General features: G+C 44.9%; 1 protein-coding gene across 1 annotated transcript in view; it reads right to left on the bottom strand.

Moving 5' to 3' along the window:
- The window catches only part of LOC124716852 (luciferin sulfotransferase-like), a 57,316-nt gene extending 33,697 nt beyond the window's left edge, over positions 1 to 23,619 (bottom strand). The window contains exons 1-4 of the mRNA XM_047243405.1: positions 23,418 to 23,619; positions 4,805 to 4,904; positions 4,578 to 4,719; positions 1,926 to 2,046 (exon numbers count right to left, since the gene is read on the bottom strand). Coding sequence (XP_047099361.1) covers positions 1,926 to 2,046; positions 4,578 to 4,719; positions 4,805 to 4,904; positions 23,418 to 23,619 — 565 coding nt within the window. The remainder of the gene's footprint in view (positions 1 to 1,925; positions 2,047 to 4,577; positions 4,720 to 4,804; positions 4,905 to 23,417) is intronic.
- Positions 23,620 to 23,993: the final 374 nt, after the last annotated feature.

Genomic DNA, 23,993 nt, shown 5'->3' with positions numbered 1-23,993 from the left:
TCCCTCTAGTGGCTGAGTCCTGGAGATGAAGCTCTTTGGCCGGCCGGTGTGGCCGTGCAGTTCTAGGCGCTTCAGTCTGGAACCGCGTGACCGCTACGGTCGCAGGTTCGAATCCTGCCTCGGGCATGGATGCGTGTGATGTCCATAGGTTAGTTAGGTTTAAGTAGTTCTACGTTCTAGGGGACTGATGACCACAGATGTTAAGTCCCATGGTGCTCAGAGCCATTTGAACCATTTTTTAACCATTTTTTTGAAGCTGTTTCTCGACTTCAGTCGACGGACTACAGCCTGATGATCATGCAGTGGATGTCGGGGATCATCAGTTTGCTTAGCCCTCTCTACATCAGCAGCAACAGCCCTTCTAATCGTCGGGGGAGCTATTCCAACAATCGGGTAGATTTTGTCGACTGGAGTTGGCTTCATACTTCCCAACAAGAACCAGCAGCCACTAAGTACTTTTGAAAACACATTGTAACCATCAGCTGTTTTGATTAACCTATATATCTAAATTACTGACATCCAAATCTTCGAACACGGTACAATTACCAATCAACATTATTGTCACGCTGTAACCCTTCACTATATGCGTCATGTGAGGGGTGTATTCGGCGCTGACTTAATTTTTATGGGTGACAATATGTGACCGCATGGAACAGTGGAGATGGAGGAGCCCTCGAAACGAGAGGATATTCGACGAATGGACTGACCTGCCTGTCCCCTGACTTACATCCCATCGAGCACATGTGGAATTCATTGGAGAAACGTATTGCAGCACCTAAACTTGCACTAGCGACCATTCAGCAGTTGTCATCCAAACTGGTGGATGAATGGAACGCCCTAACACGAGAACTCCTTGTCAGCAGCTCGTGGTCTGGTGGCTAGCGTTGCTACCTCTGGATCACAGGGTCCTGAGTTTGATTCCAGGTCAGGTTGGAGATTTTATCTGTCCAGGGACTTGGTTTTTGTGTTGTCCTCATCATTTCATCATCATCATCATCATCATCATTCGTGACTGTCGTTAGACTGGACTGTGTTCAAAAATTGGGCTGTGAAAAAAAATTGGGACATTGTATGGGTGTTGATGACCCTGCAGTTGAGCGCCCCACAAACCAAACACCATCATCACAACAGCTCCGTATCAACCTTTCGGGTAACACTTTACATAGCACGTATTGCCATCTGTAGTGATCGCACATTGTACTAAGAACCACGGTCCCCTTTTGTAACGTCCAGGGGACTGTCATAAATGGCGGTAACTTCACTGCAATTATTGTCTTTGGTCAAAACTGTCATTTTTGTTCTTCTCGTCGCACTTATCTTTCATTTACTTTCTGTCCTATACTGTTCCACTTATTTCTGCATGCTGGCCGAATTTCGTCGAGCTGTATGTTACTTGGCCAGTGAAAAACCGTGCGAAAGCTACTTTCGTCTTAAAGAGTTGCACACCAGGGTATCAGATTGACTACATTTCGGTAAACAGAGATACAGGGCGAAAAATAAGGGCTACAAGAGTCCATGTGCTGGCACTAACAGCGATGTAATCTAATACTGAAGATATGTCAGCTGAATTTCTAGAAGATAATGAGAAAGCCTCAATTATTACTGTTTTTGTTTCGTCTTAGACTTACTCCTGATGTTGGAGACATCCACAACAGCTACAAAGGCAGTTGTGTAAGCACGTATGAACAATTTAGCTGCTGAGATTGTTTCATTCCGAAAAGCAAATGACGAAGTTCTTGTAGTCTCTGATTGTGCCTCTAGCGTCAGGATACAAATCGTTAGACCCAAAAACATATCCTAGACCAAGGCCTAATGGCTATATAACTCAAGTCACCGAGAATGTAAGTAACAATCTTCAAAGGCTACAGTGTATGAAGCGGTCACAGAGTTAATCTCTGTCTACCAACTTATCTGATCCTGCTTACTCAAGTCGTCCATGAAACACTCTGCAAACTGGTCGAGCGTGAGGCTGCAGTCCCCCCAGAGCTGGTAGTGGTGGTAGAACGACACGATCGCATCCTGCACGCTGCGCACGACGTATATTACCTGAAAGGCGCAAGGAAACATAAATATTTATCTATGATACGGGATCGCGTATTGTAATTACGTTAACACTTAAACTGTCTACCATCAAATGGCTCTAAGCACTACGGGACTTAACATCTGAGGTCATTAGTCCTCTAGACTTAGAACTAATCCAACCTAACTAACCTAAGGACATCACACACATACATGCCCGAGGCAGGATTCGAAACTACGACCGTAGCTGCTGTGCGGTTCCGGACTGAAGCGCCTAGAACCTCTCGGCCACAGCGGCCGGCTTATTCTGTAATCTTCATGGTGATTTGTGCCATTGTCTACCTGCCCTCCTTATTGTTCTTTGGTTTGTACCCGACCGTCAGAGTTTTACTCGGTCGGCTCTTTGGTCGTAAATATAGGCAGTAGTATTATACTAAGACAGTAGTTGTCGTTTGAAAATTTGTCCTGCTGTTATATTGCCTTTCCTTCCTGGTTTGTACCATACCATTAATGTTCTAATTAATCAGCTCTTGGTCGTAAATACAGCCGGAACAATTGTACTAAGGCACAGGTTGCTGTTAAACAAAATAAGGGCCTTGTGGTTAGATTTAGCTATTAACCGGTTCAGTTCTTTGATTGTAATTGCATTTCTCAGTCATTAGTTATAATCTGAACAACCTGTTATACTAAGCTGTTCGTTTCTGTGTTTGAAAGACCGAGTCATTATTAGTGTATTTTAGCTGGATCTTATGGTTCCTCCGAGTAAGTTCTCTTGTACTCTTGTAATAAGTGTTCACAAGTGATGTTTTAAGACGTACCTTCAGAGCGGTCCTTGTAACTGACAATCAGTTTGGCTTTGAAAATATTAACAGCCAACTGTCACCAGGACTTTAGTCAAAATAAGATGGTCAGAAGGGACAGGTGGAGATCCAGTCGCACCTTGGTTGCCCACAGAAATTAAGAAGTTGGTGGCTTTGAAGTAAGCATTATCATTCTCATATTGTTTGCTAATCTGTTAAACCTTCAAGCACAGTGAGCATCTTAACCCCTAACCTTTCGACATATAGCTTTCAAATTAAAAGTTAAGTCATCTGTTTTAAGTAGTTGAATCACTCTTGTCATCAAAGGTGCTTATATAGCTTTCATGAGTTGCAGTAATATTGTTTGCTGTTTTGCAGTATAGCACTTCAGATTTCTTTTGCAAGGATTAAAAGCTTAATCAGCTTAAGGTTTAAGGTCAAAAGTATTTTGCAAATTTGTTCATTTTGTTGAAGAAAATTTTATGGTTAAATGCTTCGATTATCTGTAAAACACAGTTTATATATTGTTAAATAAACAGTTGTGTGAAAAGTTATATTGGTGGGTCCTCCCTTCCATGTTTTTCTTAATTCCAGTAAGTGCCACGTATCACTTCCACTATACCCTTTTGTATGTAATAATTTTCTCCTATTGTTAATTTTCGGTATGAAGTATTTCTCTGTTTCAGGATGTTTAGATCACTTTCGATATTAGTGGAGTTGTGGTTTTTGTTTATTAGGTGTTCTGCGAAAGTAGAATGTGCGCTGTCAATCTTCAGAGCTCTCCTGTGCTCTGCTTTTTTGTCCTATGTACTGGTTCTCAAAAGAGTTACGTGAGAGTTGGCAAGTTGTGGCACTGCTGAATTTGTCTGAGGTTCTTATGTCTGGTTTTAGCCTTTGTTGAACTGTGTTATTAGTCCTGAATTTACTGGGATGTCTTGCTTTTTCAGAATATTTCCAATTCTGTGTGTTGTTCAGCAATGCTGGAATATACCAACTCAAACAGAAAAACGGCAACAAAAGAACGCGGTAAATATACCGACAACAGTGGCAACAATCGTAAAACCATGCTGTGATGTATAGAAAATAAGGTATTATGAAATTATTCACAGGAAAAAATATTTGGAACCAAACAGTACACATAAAATAATGTTTTACAATGTTTTATAAGAATGCTGGTTCTGCATGTTTTAGAATCAAAGAACCCACTGATGATGGTGGTATTTGTCGCTGAAACTAGTTTTGAAGTAAATAAACAAATAACAGAAGTGTTTCGCATCAAGGTGGACCCACAACCCCACATTGTTGTTTTGTGTGCAAACACGGACGAATGGAAGAGTTTCAAGATAAAATTATTGTTCATATTACGACCTTATGCAAGCTGTGGGCCCAGCAGGGAAGGAATTATTTAAAATAAATAAATAAATACACATGGCACATGCAAGTCTTTTTTCCCTGTGGAGCAGGACAAGTATTGAGATGTGGATGCATGGATGTAAAATGGATAGTCTACTCTGAGAGGCATAGCGCACTTTGTGGTGCAATTACGACCGTGCAGAAAACATCGGGTAGTAAATTGTGTAACGCGTTTATAGGAAGACTATTAGATGCAGAGAAAAAAACAAGAAACATACTGAAATGGTTACGTATTGAGGTACCAATTATCACAATATTTTTACCTATACCCCTAACGCCCTACATATGGGAACTAGATTTTCCTTCTCATTCGACAGAGAATAGTATTTGTTTGTATTGACTTACCTTGGGCTTCACAGTTTTAATCTGCTTAGGCAGCTGATCTAATGGTAAATGGCTTTTAATTAAGCGTGGTGAAACCATCCTTTCCACATGGTCTATTGAGTGAGGCATATTCCTTGTGAATTCAGGCATCAAAGGCGTTATCCTGAAAAATAAACAAAACAGACGTTATTAGCAGAAGTTGCCTTCACGTGCTGAAACACAGTGAGCGATGCGCTGCTGCTACTTACTCTAGATATGGGAACCTCTGTATGAGTGGGACCCGCTTTGCTTGCTCGACATCGCAGTTGTTCATCAGCAGCCATACCAGCTCCTGGCTCCACGTGGTGCCTGCCAACAGACATTCCAGTTTTGTTACACAACTCGGAATTCATGAAGGTAAAGTCCGCGCAGAATTAGGTGGCTAGTAGATGTGCAGTTGGCAGGGCATGTGAAGGGAGAGCGGTAGTGGTGGGGGTTGCGTGAACGAGCTGCAGGGGAAATTCAGACCGCTGGAGTGGATGTGCCATTCTAAACTGAAGCCTATGCTCACATTTTTTGTAAATATTACGTGGAGCCCCTCCAGGCCCACACTTGCATGGTGGTCGCTCAAAAAGGTCTGTCACCTCTGCTTCGGATATTATCACAAGAGAATTCCACTGGAAGTGCAACAAAAGCAGCGATTTATTTTCGCCTAGCTTGTTAACAATTTGTATCTTTCAGAAAAGCGACATGAGTGGCGAATTTTGACTAAGACCTACATATATCTCTTGCTGCCACGTTAAAACTTGCTTCTTTTGCCAAAGCACACTGGAGTTTACACAGCCTCACATCACTAACATGTCGTGCAGACACAATTGTGACCGAGCGAGGTGGCGCAGTGGTTAGCACACTGGACTCGCATTCGGGAGGACGACGGTTCAATCCCGCGTCCGGTCATCCTGATTTAGGTTTTCCGTGATTTCCTTAAATCGCTCCAGGCAAATGCCGGGATGGTTCCTTTAAAAGGGCATTGCCGACTTCCTTCCCTGTCCTTCCGTAATCCGATGACCTCGCAGTTAGGTCTCTTCCCCCAAACAACCCAACCCAACCCAACCCAGACACAATTGTGACAGAATTCTGGTTTATTAAGTTTATTAAGTGATGAGCTGAGGAAAAGTACGGTCAGAATCTTATGAAAAATCACTCCCTCAGTACAAAATAAACGTGTAATGTCTTCACTTATGACGTTCCAAAACCCATAGCATTTCTCGTTCTTAAAAACCACATTCTTTCATTGAAAAAAAAAATGGTTCAAATGGCTCTGAGCACTATGGGACTTAACTTCTAAGGCCATCAGTCCCCTAGAACTTAAAACTACTTAAACCTAACTAACCTAAAGACATCACACACATCCATGCCCGAGGCTGGATTCGAACCTGCGACCATATCGGTCGCGCGGTTTCAGACTGTAGCGCCTAGAACCGCTCGGCCACCACTGGCCGGCCTTTTATTGAAAAAGTCTGTAGTTAGTGGAATAACACAGTAAATAACGAAGTTTTGCATTGTAACCATGTGGTAAAATACTCTTCTCTTTGTGTGCTATCATTTGCCAAAATCTCATTTCGATGACTCAAACCATTTACGAAATGTGAGGAATGTTGTGGATGTTTCACTCTGGTCTTATCGCTGCCGCACACGATCGCAAATGAGTGTGCTATGTCATATAAATTTTCTCTAGATTGGTGACATACAGACATCCACCCGAATCTAAAGAAAAATTCGATTGTTAGCTAAGTTTCATAAGCAGCAACATGTCTTATAATATGCACCAAACGCAAAATCATAGCGATCCCTATTTTTCATTGCAAACTTTTTCGACTTCCGCTCAGTGTCTTACTTCCATACAAATGTCACAATAACTGTGAGTATTAACGAAATGATGGTTATGAAGCTCACATGTGTAGCTATAAATAACGCAAAAATGATATTGTTTTACCCAACAATTTCCGTAAAATCGTTTGAGAAAGACTGCAGGACGTACGCACTGAATCTGTGATCGCCGACCGGCCGAAAGGGGTAAACACTTGTCGGCCTCCCCTTCCGAACAAACGAATGAACTCTCCCAGCTCTTTGGACGAAAACTGATCACTGCGCATCGTTCACCGTATCGTGTGCAGACTCTATTGCCTGGCTAAGCGAACTGAAGACCCAGTTTGGGTGGCGGGGTCATCGTACTCACACCTAGGAAGCAGGCAGGGTGAGGTATAGTTGCAGTCAGGAGTGAAGGCGGTCGAGTGGGTGTGACAGGCAGTGAGCGTTCAGTAGTGTTCTGAGCTCACCATTGTGATTGCCGTAGCCGATGCAAGCATTAAACATGATACTAGCGAGATATTTAGTGAATTTTTATCCTATTTGTTGTCATCGCTTATGGTGATGGTAAGCGTCAAATCCTACACTACTGGCCGATAAAATTGCTACACCAAGAAGAAATGCAGGTGATAAACGGGTAGTCATTGGACAAATATATTATACTGCAACTGACATGTGATTACATTTTCACGCAATTTGGGTGCATAGATCCTGAGAAATCAGCAACCAGAACAACCACCTCTGGCCGTAATAACGGCCTTGATACGTCTGGGCACAGAGTCAGAGCTCGGATGGCGTGTACAGGTACAGCTGCCCATGCAGCTTCAACACGATACCACACTTCATCAAGAGTAGTGACTGGTGTATTGTGAATAGGAAGTTGCTCGGCCACCATTGAAAAGACGTTTTCAATCGGTGAGAGATCTGGGGAATGTGCTGGCCAGGGCAGCAGTCGAACATTTTCTGTATCCAGAAAGGCCCGTACAGGACCTGCAACATGCTGTCGTGCATTATAGTGCTGAAATGTAGAGTTTCGCAGGGATCGAATGACGGGTAGAGCTCCGGGTCGTAACACATCTGAAATGTAACGTCCACTGTTCAAAGTGCCGTCAGTGCAAACAAGAGGTGACCGAGACGTGTAACCAATGGCACCCCATACCATCACGCCGGGTGATACACTAGCATGGCGATGACGAATACACGCTTCCGATATGCGTTTACCGCGATATCGCCAAACAAGGATGCGACCATCATGAAGCTGTAAACAGAAACTGGATTCATCCGAAAAAATGACGTTTTGCCATTCGTGCACCCAGGTTCGTCGTCAAGTACACCATCGCAGGCGCTCCTGTCTGTGATGCTCCGAGCTGATAGTCCATGCTGCTGCAAAAGTCGTCGAACTGTTCGTGCAGACGGTTGTTGTCTTGCAAACGTCCCGATCTGTTGACTCTGGGATCGAGACGTGGCTGGACGATCCGTTACGGCCATGCGGATAAGATGCCTGTCATCACGACTGCTAGTGATACGAGGCCTTTGGGATCCAGCACGGCGTTCCGTATTACCCTCCTGAACCCACCGATTCCATATTCTGCTAACATTCATTGGATCTCGACCAACGCGAGCAGCAATGTCGCGATACGATAAACCGCAATCGCGATAGGCTACAATCCGACCTTTATCAAAGTCGGAAACGTGATGGTACGCATTTCTCCTCCTTACACGAGGCATCACAACAACGTTTCACCAGGCAACGCCTGTCAACTGCTTTTTGTGTTTGAGAAATCGGTTGGAAACTTTCCTCATGTCAGCACGTTGTAGGTGTCGCCAGTGTGTCATCCGCGACTATTTATAAAACCACACAGAGCCTACGTACATTCCGCAGCCCAGCTTTGGGAGGAAACTACCCTCACAGCCATGTATATGAACAGGGGCCCAAGAGACAAAGTATCGCTGCCTCCGTGAACTGCACCAAAATAAGGTACTGGTTCTACCAGCAAAACTACTTTCCCTCTCCCAAGCTTTAAACACCAACTGCGGTGTCTCAATTCATCACGCAATGGGTCGGTATTCTATCCTACCTAGGCGTACTCCAACATATCAACTTAGTCGGTAAGAGGTCTACTCGGGAAATAACTACCTTCTTACGTCATACAATAGGAACCATTTACACGAACAAACACGCAGCGCCACGCCAACTTTTGACAGTTAATTAATTATTCGTTGATGCTGTCGGTTCTCTACGACAGCGGCCGGCTGCTGCGCGTCGCTCAGCCAGTATCTCCGGACACAGCGATGGCGTGTTGTTGCATCGCTGAAGTCGTGCGCGCTCACCACCTGTATTTCTTCCACTGACGTTCTCGGTTCACCTATAACATGTTATGTCGCCCTTAATGCATCGTACAAGTATATTTATAGTAACCACCAGGTACTATTAGCCATTTATCGGGTCGGATGCTCATCAATTGTAAAGGCGTACGTAATCCATCCGTTTTGACACAAGTCAATTTGATCGGACGAGACTTGTTTCACAATAATTTCAACTTCTGACCGAGTTTAGGTCCCAAAAGTGAAACATGGCGGGGGTTCGGCGATGGTTTGGACAGCCATAACGTGGTATCCCATGGGCCGCATGCTTACTTTGCAAAGTTGCACACTACTTCTGCATCTGCATCTACACTCCGCAGGCCACCTTGCGGTGTGTGGCGGAGGGCACTTGACGTTGTAAGTAGGCTGTTTAGGTTTTCTTATTGGTAACGCCACGTAGCGCTCTGTATGAAAATCACTGGCTGTGCTGTGTGCAGTCTGTGGCTAGTTTGCATTGTTGTATGCCATTGTAGTGTTGGGTAGCTGGATGTTAACAGCGCATAGCGTTGGGCAGTTGGAGGTGAGCCGCCAGCAGTGGTGGATGTGGGGAGAGAAATGGCGTTTTGAAATTTGTAAGACTGGATGTCATGAACTGCTATATACATTATGACTTTTGAACACTATTGAGGTAAATACATTTTTGTTCTCTATCAAAATCTTTCATTTGCTAACTATGCCTATCAGTAGTTAGTGCCTTCCGTAGTTTGAAGCTTTTATTTAGCTGGCAGTAGTGGCGCTCGCTGTATTGCAGTAGTTCGAGTAACCAAGATTTTTGTGAGGTAAGTGATTTGTGAAACGTATAGGTTAATGTTAGTCAGGGCCATTCTTTTGTAGGGATTTTTGAAAGTCAGATTGCGTTGCGCTAAAAATATTGTGTGTCAGTTTAAGCACAGTCTTGTATAATTGTTCAAAGGGGACGTTTCAACGTACCACTGTCTCTTGCCCCTTTACTGTTCCGGTCGCGAATAGTTCGCGGGAAGAACGATTGCCGATAAGCATCCATGTGTGCTCGAATCTCTCTGATTTTATCTTCATGGCTTTTTCAAAAGATATACGCAGGAGGACGCAATATGTTTGTCGACTCTTCTAGCAACGTACACTCTCGGAAATTTGATAATAAACCACATCTCAATACACAACATCTTAACCGTACTGTCAACGATTATGTGATCACTTTGTCTGGTCATGTCCATCCCATGATACGACGTTTGTTGCTCAATGGTGCTGCTAAGTTCCATGACGACGAGACTACAGTTCACACAGCTCGCTTCGTCCAGGATTGGTTTTGTTAGCACAAGAATCTCAATAAGACAGGGTGTCCACAGTGAGACTCCAACATTTTAATATCCTATATCTTTCTCATTTCAGATGGTGGACCTGTGAATCCTCAAGGGGCAGACAGAGCAACTCAACAAGTTTGTGGTGCGCAAATTTGATATGCCAAGTGGCCGTAGTGGAGCTGCAATCAATTGTTTTAGCAAAATGGAGGATATGAAGGAGCGTGCACAAGTGGTCTGGTGGTATGCAGAGACAAAATCGGCGACCCAAGTGCAAAGAAACTTTCGTCGAGTTTACAGCAAAGCGTCCCCGTCGTTCAAGACTATAAAGAAGTGGTGTGACCAGTTTTTGGCTACTGGGAGTGTTGCGAGAGGGCACGGCGGTGGTGGGCCTGGGATCAGCGAACATCGTGTGGAACAAGTGCGGCGGTCATTCGAACAAAGTTCACAGAAGTCAGTGCGACAGGCAGCACGAGAACTTCGTATGAAACGTTCAACAGTGCACAAAGTGCTTCATCAGCGATTACGTCTGTACGCATATAAAGTGTAGGTTGTGCAAGAAATGAAGCCTGGTGATCGACCAAAGCGAGAAGAATTTGCATGTGTCATGTTAGATCGCACTGCCGCGGACGAGACATTTTTATCACGCGCGATGTTTACTGACGAGGCAACCTTTCACGTGTCAGGGGCTGTCAATCGTCACAATGTGCGCATCTGGGGGTCCGAAAATCCGCATGCACCTAGGGAACACATGCGCGACAGTCCGAAAGTTAATGTGTGGTGTGGTTTGATGATAAATCGCATTGTTGGGCCGGTTTTCTTTCAGGAGCCGACTGTGGATGGAGCCACCTGGACATGTTGGAACAATTTGCCGTGCCACAGATAACAGACCTGTAGCCAAATGTGATGTTTCAACAGGACGGTGCACCACCCCATTGGAGCCTTGAGGTCAGAAAATTTTTAAATGACACATTCCCGCAGCGATGGATTGGTCGTGGAGGTCCAATTCCTTGGCCGCCACGTTCGCCCGACATGACCCACCTCGATTTTTTCTTGCGGGGTTACGTGAAAGACTGGGTATACGCCACACCAGTAAAGGACCTGCAAGACTTGAAACAGTGCATAAGAATTGTCATCAACTCTGTCACAGAACAGATGCTCCGCAACACATGGCACGAAATCGATTATAGACTTGATATTCTTCACGCTACCCGTGGCGCCCATGTTCCACCTGTGTATGAAAACTTGATGAGCTGCTGTATGATTTCCCTGTATTTGTTCGTCAATAAATGTTTCCTCTCAGATTTTATGAGTTCAAATGTTGGAGTCTCATTGTGGACACCCTGTATAAGGATCAGTCAAATGAAGACGAGACAGACTATACACAAATGTCACAAATGTCACGGGACGGTGATATTCACATACACAAATGGCGGCAGTATAGCCTACAGAAGGTATCAAATGGCAGTGCGTTGCTGGAGCCAGGTGATTCATGTGGATGACATCGGTAGTTCACTGAGGCTTTTTGCGTATGATGCTGTGGTATATCGAGAGGTGTAACAATGAAAAATCGTACTGCAGGTGGATCTGCAGCGAATTCACGCATGGTGCAAGGAATGGCAATTGAATCTCAATGTAGACAAGTGTAATGCGCTACGAATACATAGAAAGAAAGATCCCTTATCATTTAGCTACAATATAGCAGGTCAGCAACTGGAAGCAGTTAATTCCATAAATTATCTGGGAGTACGCATTAGGAGTGATTTAAAATGGAATGATCATATAAAGTTGATCGTCGGTAAAGCAGATGGCAGACTGAGATTCATTGGAAGAATCCTAAGGAAATGCAATCCGAAAACAAAGGAAGTAGGTTACAGTTCGCTTGTTCGCCCACTGCTTGAATACTGCTCAGCAGTGTGGGATCCGTACCAGGTAGGGTCGATAGAAGAGATAGAGAAGATCCAACGGAGAGCAGGGCGCTTAGTTACAGGATCATTTAGTAATCGCGAAAGCGTTATAGAGATGATAGATAAACTCCAGTGGAAGACTGTGCAGGAGAGACGCTCAGTAGCTCAGTACGGGCATTTGTTGAAGTTTCGAGAACATACCTTCACCGAGGAGTCAAGCAGTATATTGCTCCCTCCTACGTATATCTCGCGAAGAGACCATGAGGATAAAATCAGAGAGATTAGAGCCCATACAGAGGCATACCGACAATGCTTCTTTCCACGAACAATACGAGACTGGAATAGAAGGGAGAACCGATAGAGGTACTCAAGGTACCCTCCACCACACACCGTCAGGTGGCTTACGGAGTATGGATGTAGATGTAGATGTTGATGTAGATGTGAAAAGGTTTCCGACGCGATTATGGCCACGCGACGGAAATTAAGAGACTCTGAACGCGGAATGGTAGTTGTAGCTAGACGCATAGGACATTCTATTGCTAAATCGTTAGGGAATTCAGTATTACGTGATCCACAGTGTCTAGAGTGTGCCGAGAATAACTGATTTCAGGCATTCCTCACACTACTGACAGCACAGTTCTAACATTCTACGTGGTGTCTGTTTGTTGTAAGTCGTGTCTCCCTATCACTTTCGCGCAACTACGCTCTGAGCGCGTTTTTTAGGGAATTGACTATTTGAACTTGGGATCTGTTGCTGGTAAGGAGACGCCAGACCACACATGACATGTAGAGTTCAGTGAGACTAGCGATGATACGATCAAATACTTAATGGTTTCAACGTCAGCTCCACTCCACTCCCTGTAAAAGAATCTTAATACTAACTAAATTTAGTGGAAGGGGTTCAAGACTTTCCTATTTTTAGTTAGCTGGTAAAATAACGTCGAAAAAGCAGATAAGTTTACCATTGGAATTTTTATTCTACTCACAAAACATTGTATATAAATTGCACTGTTGAGAAAAGGAAATATTTTAATACAGGATGATAAAAACCAACTGCGTTCAACAAAAATGTGAACGAATATTCCCTGAATGGAAGTTCTATAATGGATCGAAGGATGACATATGCCATATCACATCTGTAATCTAGGTTTAAGTTAAGTTTCATAAAAGAGAAAACTATCAAAATGGTCTACAGTGACCCTCAATTATCTTTAATTACTTATTTAACTTGTCGTAAATTACAGTGGCTGATGTGGGTTCTCAATAATTAATAACAGAAAAATCATCGCGTTTCAGATTTTAACTTCAAGTAGCAAAAGTGAATACCACGAAGTTTAATTGACGTTCGACACTAGTAGATGTAACAGATGAGACTTCTGCAGTTCTGAGTGAAGCCTTATGCGCTCTTATGCGGCATCGCGTGCGTTCATTACCTTGTCGGTGGTTAGGCAGCATCAGGGGCGGCTGGCAGCGCAGCTCCACACACCTCACCGTCTCGGAAGCAACTCTCTCGAACTTATCCTTACTACTGTTTACCAAAGTTGGTTTAAGAAAAAGGTATCTTGCTGTGTTTTCAACTGACCAGTCACCGTCTCAATGTTAACCTTAAGCTCCGCCTACAAAAATTCTGTCTATCCAATGAGAAACGTTATACTTTTCGTGGTGGGGAAATGTTTTTAATGTTTGCTACGTAACACAGACGCGTATAGTCTCACGCTAAAACTTGCAGCTGGTGTGACCCTTTTAGTGTTATCGTAAGATCTATACTGTTCTTCTGGAGGGCTCTATCTTTTAACATGGGCTGGGGGGTGGACCTCCCGGCGATCGGCCGGCGATGTGGGTGGTGTCCCTTATCGTAGGGCCTTCTAGCCTACAAGGCTCTGCTTTCGGCTTCTCCCCTCGGAACTGCGTCTGTTTCAAGGTGGGAAGGTATGACATGCTTTTAGGCATTCTTGTGTTAGTCTGTGGTATTCCATTTGCTCACTCGTTGATCGTATTACTTTGGTTAATTTAAAGTCAGGATTTAGTCGGAGCTATGTGACATACTGCCTCATTTGCTGTCATGTCAGGGTTTTCATGGAAGGTGTTGGATTTACCTTCACATAACGACCGAGAGCAGCGTCGTTTGTGTAAAGTTGTCAGACGGGCAACTCTGTGTGAAGTAACCGCAGAAGTCAGTGTGGGACGTACGACGATCGTATCCGTTAGTACAGTGCGGCGAAATTTGGCGTTAAATGGCTATGACAGCAGACGACTGTCCCGAGTGCCTTTGCTAACAGCACAACATCGCCTGTGGCACCTCTCCTGGACTTCTGACTATATCGATTAATCCCTAGAAACTGGAAAACAGTGGCCTTGTCAGATTGCCGATTTCAGTTGGTAAGAGCTGATGGCAGGCTTCGAGTGTGACAAGGCCCCACGAAGCCATGTATCCAACTTATGAACGCGGCACTGTGCAAGTTCATGGTAGCTCCATAACGGCGTGGGCAGTGCTTTCAAAGAATGGACTGGGTCCTCTGGATGTTGGCCTACTTGAAAGACCATTTGCTGCCATTGATGGACGTCATATTCCTTTAGAACGATGGAATTTTTATGGATGACAATGCACCATCTCTCGAGGTAATAATTGTCGAAGGCTTTTTCCAGGTCGACAAATCCTATGAATGTCTCTTAATTTTTCTTTAGTCTCGCTTCCATTATCAACCGCAATGGCAGAATTGCCTCTCTGGTGCCTTTAGCTTTCCTAAAGCTAAACTGCTCGTTATCTAACACATCCTCAATTTTCTTTTCCATTCTTCTGTATATTATTCTTGTAACTTTGATACATGAGCTGTTAAGCTGATTGTGCTATAATTCTCGCACTTGTACGGAAGCGAACCTTGGATTACAAACAGTTCAGACTAGGTGAGAGTCGAATTTTTTGAACTTTGGTGCTGCAGGAGAATGTTAAGCATTACGTAGGTAGATCGAATAACTAAAGACGAGGTGCTGAATCGAATTTGGAGAAAAGGGGAATTTATTGCACAACTTGATCAAAAGAAGGTGTCAGTTGAGAGGACTCATTCCGACACGTAAGGAATGGACAGTTTGATAATGGAGGAAAGTGTGGTGGTGAGAATTGTCGAGGGAGGCCAAGGGTGCACTACACTAAACAGATTCAAATGGCTATAGCTTGTAGTAGTTATAAAGAGATGAAGAGGATTGTACGGGGTAGTGTGGAGACCTGCTTAAAATCAGTTCTTGGACTGAAGAGCACAACAACAACAATTTGCAACACAATATGAACCAACAACATTCTGGAGTTTATTATTTGTGCCACTGGTTTTCATTTTGTTGTTGGCTCAGTGCTGCTAGATAGAGCTCTGTCGAGGAAAACACCCAAGTGCTCCAACAGCGTCTGTCTCCACGCAATCTGGAGCGCTCGGGATGCATGCTTTAAGGTGGTCCAGTACATACATCGAACGTCTCTACGATGATGACAGCGTTGGTGCTGGTGATGATACTATTTGTCGCTAGATACACAAGATCTGTTGACACATGACCAGCATAGAATGAGAAAATTTCGTTCTTGTCGAACACAACTGACTCCTCATAAGCACGAAGTAATGTCTGCTGGGATCTCAAGTTGTTTTAGTATTTCCAGAAGGCTTCTGAAACAGTTCCGTACAAACGTCTTCTATCAAACTGAATGCCTGCTGAGTTCAGTCTCAGCTGTGCGACCGAATTCATAATTTGCTGGCAAAAAGGCCACAGTTCGTAGTGACTGATGGGAAGTCGTCTAAAGAAAAGTGATGTCTGGGCTTCCCCCGGGGAGCGCCATAGGCCGTCTGCTGCCTATAATTTATATAAACGGTTGAGGAAACAATCTGAGAAGACTTCTTAGCTTTTTACAAATGATGCTCTCTTTTACCGTCTCGTGAAGACCTCAGAAGATCAAAACAAATTACAAAATAATTTAGACAAATACACAAATCAAAAAAAGTTTTGCATCACCCCGGTTCCCAGAACTCCCGAAGATAGACGTTGACTGTGGGTATTGTACCACTAAACCCAGCTCCATACCTTCTTCCAATAGATTTATATGAACTTTTAAAGTTGGAAAGTCCTTTTTGAAACAACCTGTATAGCATTATTGAATACCGACACAGAGAAGACCCCTAGCGCTTTTATTATTCCGCTTTTAAAGAAGTAGATATTTAAACGTTTTTTCTGTTTATTACTCTCTGGCTATTACCGTTCGTGAATACTTCTGACATCTTTGACAAATTATTGTTATTTTCAATATCAGAAAAGCTGTTGTTGTGATAAATGAAATGCTTGAGAAACAGAGTAAAAATCTAAGAAACTCTCTTTTGGATATGCATTCTGACATTTAACTACACTCAATAATACACACATCAAAAAAAGTTTTGCTCAACCCAGTTCCCAGAACTCCTGAAGATAGACGTTGACTGTGGACATTGTACCACAGACACAGTCCCTTTGACTGTTCAGAGATGTCACTAAACCCGTCCAAAGATGTAAACAACCATGCATGAGCAGCGCCTATTAGACGGAGGGGATCGGACAGCCGATCAGTTCCAGTCATTCGACGAGGAAGGAGGTGCACGGCTCTTGTTGTCTGTAGTGAAACAATGCCTATACGGTCAATACCGCGGTTCGATCGCGTCCGCATTGTTACTTTGTGCCAGGAAGGGCTCTCAACAAGGGAAGTGTCCAGGCGTCTCGGAGTGAACCAAAGTGATAAATTATAGACAGCAGACAGCCTATGGTGCTCCCCGGGGGAAGCCCAGACATCACTTTTCTTTAGACGACTTCCCGTCAGTCACTACGAACTGTGGCCTTTTTGCCAGCAAATTGTGAATTCGGTCGCACAGCTGAGACTGGAGGAGATAGACAGGAACTGTCTATGACATGCCTCGTTCTGGCCGCCCAAGGGTTACTACTGCAGTGGATAACCGCTACCTACGGATTATGGATCGGAGGAACCCTGACAACAACGAACTTATGTTGAATAATGCTTTTCGTGCAGCCAAAGAACGTCGTGATACGACTCAAACTGTGCGCAGTAGGCTGCATGATACGCAACTTCACTCCCGACGCCTATGGCGATTCCATCTTTGTAACCACGACACCGTGCAGCGCGGTACAGACGGGACCAACAACAGGCGAATGGACCGCTCAGGATTGGCATCACATTCTCTTCACCGATGAGTGTCACACATGCCTTCAGCCAGCCAATCTCTCGAGACGTGTTTGGAGGCAACCAGGTCAGGCTGAAAGCCTTAGACACACTGTCCAGCGAGTGCAGCGAGGTAGAGCTTCCCTGCTGTTTTGGTGTGGCACTATGTGGGTGTTACGTACGCCGCTGGTGGTCATGGAAGGCGCCGTAACGGCTGTACGATACGTGAATGCCATCCTCCGACCGATAGTGCAACCATATCGGCACCGTATTGTCAAGTCATTCGTCTTCATGGACGACAATTCGCGCTCCCATCGTGCAAATCTTGTGAATGACTTCCTTCAGCATAACGACGTCGCTCGAGTAGAGTGGTCAGCAAGTTCTCCACACATGAACGCTATCGAACTAGCCAGGGATAGATTGACAATAGCTGTTTATGGGCGACGTGACCCACCACCTACTCTGAGGGATCTACATCGAATCGCCGTTGAGGAGTGTGCAATCTGGACCAACAGTGCCTCGATGTACTTGTGGATAGTATGCCACGACCAATACAGGCATGCATGAATGCAAGAGGACGTGCTACTGGATATTAGAGCTACCGGTGTGTACAGCAATCTGGACCACCACCTCTGAGGGTCTCGCTGTATGGTGGTACAACATGCAATGTGTGGTTTTCATGAGCAATAAAGAGGTCGGGAGTGATGTTTATGTTGATCTCTACTCCAATTTTCTGTACCGGTTCGGGAACTTTCGGAAACTAGGTGATGCTAAAGTGTTTTTGATGTGTGTATTTGATTTGTATGAAAAGTGGCAGTTGGCTGTAAAAAAGGGTGATGTCATCCACATGAGTACTGAAAGGAATGCGTTAAAATTCGGTTACGCCATCAGTAACAGAAGTTTTAAGGCTGTCAATTTAACTGCTCACTTAGGGATTACAATTACGAACAGCCTGAGTAGGAATCGTCACATTGAAAATATTGTGGGGAAGGAGAACCAAATGAAGCATCTTTGCGTCTTATTGATAGAACACTTACAAAATTGTACAAATCTGCTAATGACAGTATCTGCACTATGCTTGTCCGTGTTCTTAGGGAGTATTGCTGCGCCGTATGGGACCATTACGATTAATATTGAGGGATGACACCGAAAAAGTTCAATGAAGGGCAGCTCGTTTAGTATTATCACGAAATAGTGGAGAAAGTGTCAGGGATATAATACTGGAGCTAGGGTGTCAGTTATTAACACAAAGGGTTTATTCATTACAGCGAAATGTTTTCATGAAATTTTAATCTCCAACTTTGTCCTCCGATGGAAAAATGCACTCTAAGACAAAAAAGGATGCACCACGAAGGACATTGGTAGTCGCGACGTACTATAAGGGTGAGTCAAATGAAAACCTTAAATTTGTAATAACAAATCGAAATTTCGCGCCGTTATCGTGTAAGTTGGTAAGCGTGCTACAAACAGCGTGCAGAATGGCCTGTAGGTGGCAGCATAGTGCAGATGCACACATACCGTCGCAGATCAGTATAAAGATGGCCGCCCCATTTGCGACTTGCACCAGGAAAGAACAGCGTTGTGTTATTCGGCTTTTGCGTAGTGAAGGTGTGAAATCTATTGAAATTCATCGACGAATGGAGGTTCAGTACGGTGATGCATGTTTGTCACAGCAACAAGTCTACGAAGGGAATACGAAGTTTGCAAATGGTGTGACTTCAGTGGAAGATGCTCCTCGTCCAGGTCCGGCACAACGAGTTGTGACTCCACAGAACATTGCAGCAGTTGCAACCATAGTGAAGGAAAACCGCCGAGTGACACTGAATGACATTGCAGCATGTTTACAGATCAGCACACCACATTGTGCATGATGTGCACCAGTTTCATAAAGTGTCTGCAAGATGGGTGCCACGGCAGCTGACTCCTGAAATGAGAGAACGACGTGTTGATGCTTGTGAAGAACTTCTTCGGCGCTTTGAACGAGAAGGTGATGGCTTCCTTGCAATAATCGTTACTGGGGACAAAACCTGGGTTCACTTCCACCAACCGGAAACAAAGAGAGCGAGCAAGAAATGGCGCCATTCCTCATCACCAAAACCAAAGAAGTTTCGAACAGAACCATCAGCAGGGAAGGTTATGCTGACTCTCTTTTGGGACGAAAAAGGCGTCATTTTGGAGCATTACATGTCTAGAGAGACCACTGTCGCCAGTGCATCATACACAGATCTCCTAAAAAATCATCTGCGGCCTGCAATGAAATCAAAGCGACGTGGATTGCTGTCAGCAGGTGTCCTTTAGCAGCATGACAATGCAAGGCCCCACACTGTCCGTATAACAGTTGCAACAATCACAGACCTGCATTTTGAGTGTCTTCCTCATCCACCATACTCACCAGACCTCGCCCCAAGTGATTTCCATATGGTTGGACCACTCAAAGACGCAATTGGAGGAAAGAAGTTCCGTTCTGATGAAGAGGTACGCCACGCGGTGCATGAGTGGTTGCGCGGACTACCAAAAGAATTTTTTTCTAAAGGGATTTATGCACTTTGTAAGCGCTGGAGGACTTGCATTGAGCATGGGGGAGATTATTTTGAAAAGTGATACAGCTTTGTACCACTTCTGCACAATAAATAATATTTAAAAAAATATTTAAGGTTTTCATTTGACTCATCCTCGTATAAAGACAAAGATATGATTACAATAAAATTGGATGATTTTTTTCAAAATAAGAAGCTCCGTATACTGAGCGAGTTGGTCCACCTCTGGCCCTTATGCAAGCACTTATTCGGCTGGACATCGATTGCCAGAGTTGGTGGATGCCCTCCTGAGAGATGTCGTGCCGAATTTTGTCCAATTGACGCGCTGAACCATCAAAATCCCGAGCTGGTTGGAGGGCTCTACCCTTAATGCTTCAAACATTCTGGATTGGAGAAAGATTCGATGACCCTGCTGGCGAAGGTAAGGTTTGGCAAGCACGAATAGAAGATGTAGAAACGCTCGTCGTGTGCGGGCGGCTAACATACCGCTGAAATTTAACAACTGGATGCCTCACCATGAAGGGCAACAATACGGGGCGTGGAATATCGTCGACGTAGCGCTTGTAAGGGTGTTGTGGATGACAACCAAAGGGGTCCTGCTACTGAGTGAAAAGATACAGCAGACCATGACCCCTGGTTGCCGGGCTGTATGGCGTGTGACACTCAGTTTGGTATCCCACCGCAGTCCAGGACATCTCCAGACACATCTCCAGTGGTCATTGGGGCTCATTTCGAAGTGGGACTCATCACTGAAGATAATTCTACTCCAATCAATGAGATTTCAGGCCCCGATGGCTGCTGAAGACGTATCTGGATACTCCTCAGGCAGTGTTGGGATACCAGCCTGACCTACCTGCCATACAGCCAGACAACCAGAACTGATGGTTTGGGGTGTCATATTTCATAGCTGGATCCCTTCGGTTGTCATCTGCAGCATCCTTTCTGTATAGTGGTACATGGACAATTGGTTGTAGATGGTAAGCCATCATGGATGAGCTGGTGTGTTTCTGGCGCCAGTTTCCATCGATCTTTGAGTCGACCACGATGCTTATTTGTATTCTACGCATATTTAGCTGCTCGAATTTAACGGCAGCGCGTGCGCTCTGCTGGGGAGGTGTGTCGGGATCGGCGGTGAGCGAGAGTCACGTGGGACTGTGTACGTAGGCAGGCCGGCAGGAGGACGAGTCGGACAACGGAGGAGCAGGGTCAGCAGCTAGGGCGTGTTGAGTCCTGAGGGCAGATCCACCGCCCATGGTGATTTGGTTTTCCTGGAGATCGGAAGGACGAGCTGCTTCAAGTCTGTTATAAGCTACGCCGGCCGATTGAATTGGAGTCGCCGAGTTGCTTCGGTGGGTTGCTTGCGGTTTAATTGAATATGCCAGTGTACTAAAAATCCTTTGCAAACGTTTTAGTTGTTTATCACTTACCTCTACATCTACATATACATCCATACTCCGCAAGCCACCTCACGGTGTGTGGTGGAGGGTACCTTGAGTACCTCTATCGGTTCTCCCTTCTAATCCAGTCTCGTATTATTCGTGGAAAGAAGGATTGTCGGTATGCCTCTGTGTGGGCTCTGATCTCTCTGACTTTATCCTCATGGTCTCTTCGCGAGATGTACGTAGGACGGAGCAATATACTGCTTGACTTCTCGGTGAAGGTATGTTCTCGAAACTTCAACAAAAGCCCGCACCGAGCTACTGAGTCTCTCTTGCAGAGTCTTCCACTGGAGTTTATCTATCATCTCCGTAACGCTTTCGCGATTACTGTAGCGAAGCGCGCTGCTCTCAGTTGGATCTTCTCTATCTCTTCTATCAACCCTATCTGGTACGGATCCCACACCGGTGAGCAGTATTCAAGCAGTGGGCGAACAAGTGTACCGTAATCTAGTTCCTTTGTTTTCGGACTGCATTTCCTTAGGATTCTTCCAATGAATCTCAGTCTGGCATGTGCTTTACCGACGATCAACTTTATATGATCATTCCATTTTAAATCACTCCTAATGCGTACTCCCAGATAATTTATGGAATTAACTGCTTCCAGCTGCTGACCTGCTATATTGTAGCTAAATGATAAAGGATCTTTCTTTCTGTGTATTCGCAGCACATTACACTTGTCTACATTGAGATTCAATTGCCATTCCCTGCATCATGCATCAATTCGCTGCAGATCCTCCTGCATTTCAGTACAATTTTCTATTGTTACAACCTCTCGATATACCACAGCATCATCCGTAAAAAGTGAACTTCTGATGTCATCTACAAGGTCATTTATGTATATTGTGAATAGCAACGGTCCTACGGCACACCTGAAATCACTCTTGCTTCGGAAGACTTCTGTCCATTGAGGATGACATGCTGCGTTCTGTTATCTAGGAATTCTTCAATCCATTCACACAATCGGTCTGATAGTCCAAATGCTCTTACTTTGTTCATTAAACGACTCTGGGGAACTGTATCGAACGCCTTGCGGAAGTCAAGAAACACGGCATCTACCTGGGAACCCGTGTCTATGGCCCTCTGAGTCTCGTGGACGAATAGCGCGAGCTGGCTTCCACACGATCGTCTTTTTCGAAACCAATGCTGATTCCTACAGAGTAGATGTCCTGACTAACTATCTTGACGGCAGTTGAGGAAGTGTGGCTACGCCCAACCAACCGACATGAAGCGTGGTTGAAGCTAGAAGTAATGAGTAAGTCCGGCTCTGGCGTTTCAAGACACACCGAGATACGTCCTCTATTCTATCTTGTAGTTCAGTTGGTAGTTTGTCGTGTAAATGTGCGCCGAGATAATTCTTGTCATCAATTAAACCAAAAATTTAAACTTAAAATTAAAACATTCTCGAAATTCTTGGAATTCCCGCGAACAATACCTTGCCAATATCGATAACAGGCAAAAATCGTGGAGTCTCCATTCGAGGGATGGCTGAACTGTCTATATGCAGTATTAAGTTTGTATGGAAACCTCAGAGTGCGAATGATAGTCGCACTTGGCCAATTAATTTCTGTTTTAGAGCTCTAAAGTTCAATTGTTCTTACTATGTCCATGCAAAACTAGTCGGACGACCTATTGCGACAGGTGTCAAACGTAACTGCCAGCTAGGAAAAAAATTCTGACAGAGACGTTGACATTCTGCGTCGACATAAGATGGGCGTTGCAATTTAATCTGTGACTTCCCTAAGTTTAATTCCATGGAACGGTACAGTGTTTATCCCAATTACTGGGACGTGTAAAATAGATTTTGATATTACGTTGGTTAATTTAGCATTGAGGTCGTTGCGACGGAATCTTCCCACGTAATTCGAACCACCAACTTTCTCCTCCGAATGCGAGAATATTTTGCTGACGCCGACCTACATAGGGAGGAACGATCACCAAGATAAAATAAGGGAAACCAGAGCTCGTACGGAAAGATACAGGTGTTCATTCTTTCCGCGCGGTATACGAGATTGGAATAATAGAGAACTGTGAAGGTGGTTCGATGAACCCTCTGCCAGGCACTTAAATGTGATTTGCAGAGTTGCCAAGTAGATGTAGATGTACATAGGACGAAATGACCAGTCTGGTAAGACATGAGCAATCAGAGTCCGGACAGAAAGATTCGGGTTTTAAGTCTTCCCCACGTGCTACTCAGGAGTGGTACGGTCGCGTAATAGTCTGGAAGCGGTTAAGTGAAACCTCTGTCAAACGAGCGTGGACTGCAGAGCAGCCGTGCAGCAGTAGATGCGGAGTGCGACGCCTACTCACCAGACTTGGGGAACGTCACCAGCCACACATCGTCCGGCCTCACTGCTAAGTCCAGGATCCTGTGAACGTCCGTGGTGACCTTGGAGAGCAGGACGCAGCCAGAGGGCTGGAGGCGCACGTGATCGTCGCGGTAGGGGCCCCGCAGGCTCTCGACGTACCTCCGTGCAGCTGGGGAGGTCAGCACCTCAGCTGTGGCCGACATCCTGGTGTTCACTGCGGAGCAAAAGAGGCGGACCGTCATCTATGTATACTGTCCAGTCCAGACAGTCCTCACAAAAAGTGTCACAGAATAGCACACCAAACGCACTCTCTGACAAAAAAGCGAAGCACCTAGAAGACATGGGCCCGCATCTCGTGGTCGTGCGGTAGCGTTCTCGCTTCCCACGCCCAGGTTCCCGGGTTCGATTCCCGGCGGGGTCAGGGATTTTCTCTGCCTCGTGATGGCTGGGTGTTGTGTGATGTCCTTAGGTTAGTTAGGTTTAAGTAGTTCTAAGTTCTAGGGGACTGATGACCACAGATGTTAAGTCCCATAGTGCTCAGAGCCCTAGGCTCAGAGCCTAGAAGACATGGTCCGTT

The sequence above is a fragment of the Schistocerca piceifrons genome, chromosome 9 (assembly GCF_021461385.2).
Source record: "Schistocerca piceifrons isolate TAMUIC-IGC-003096 chromosome 9, iqSchPice1.1, whole genome shotgun sequence".
Lineage (NCBI taxonomy): Eukaryota > Metazoa > Arthropoda > Insecta > Orthoptera > Acrididae > Schistocerca > Schistocerca piceifrons.
This window is presented reverse-complemented; position numbering and strand designations above follow the sequence as displayed.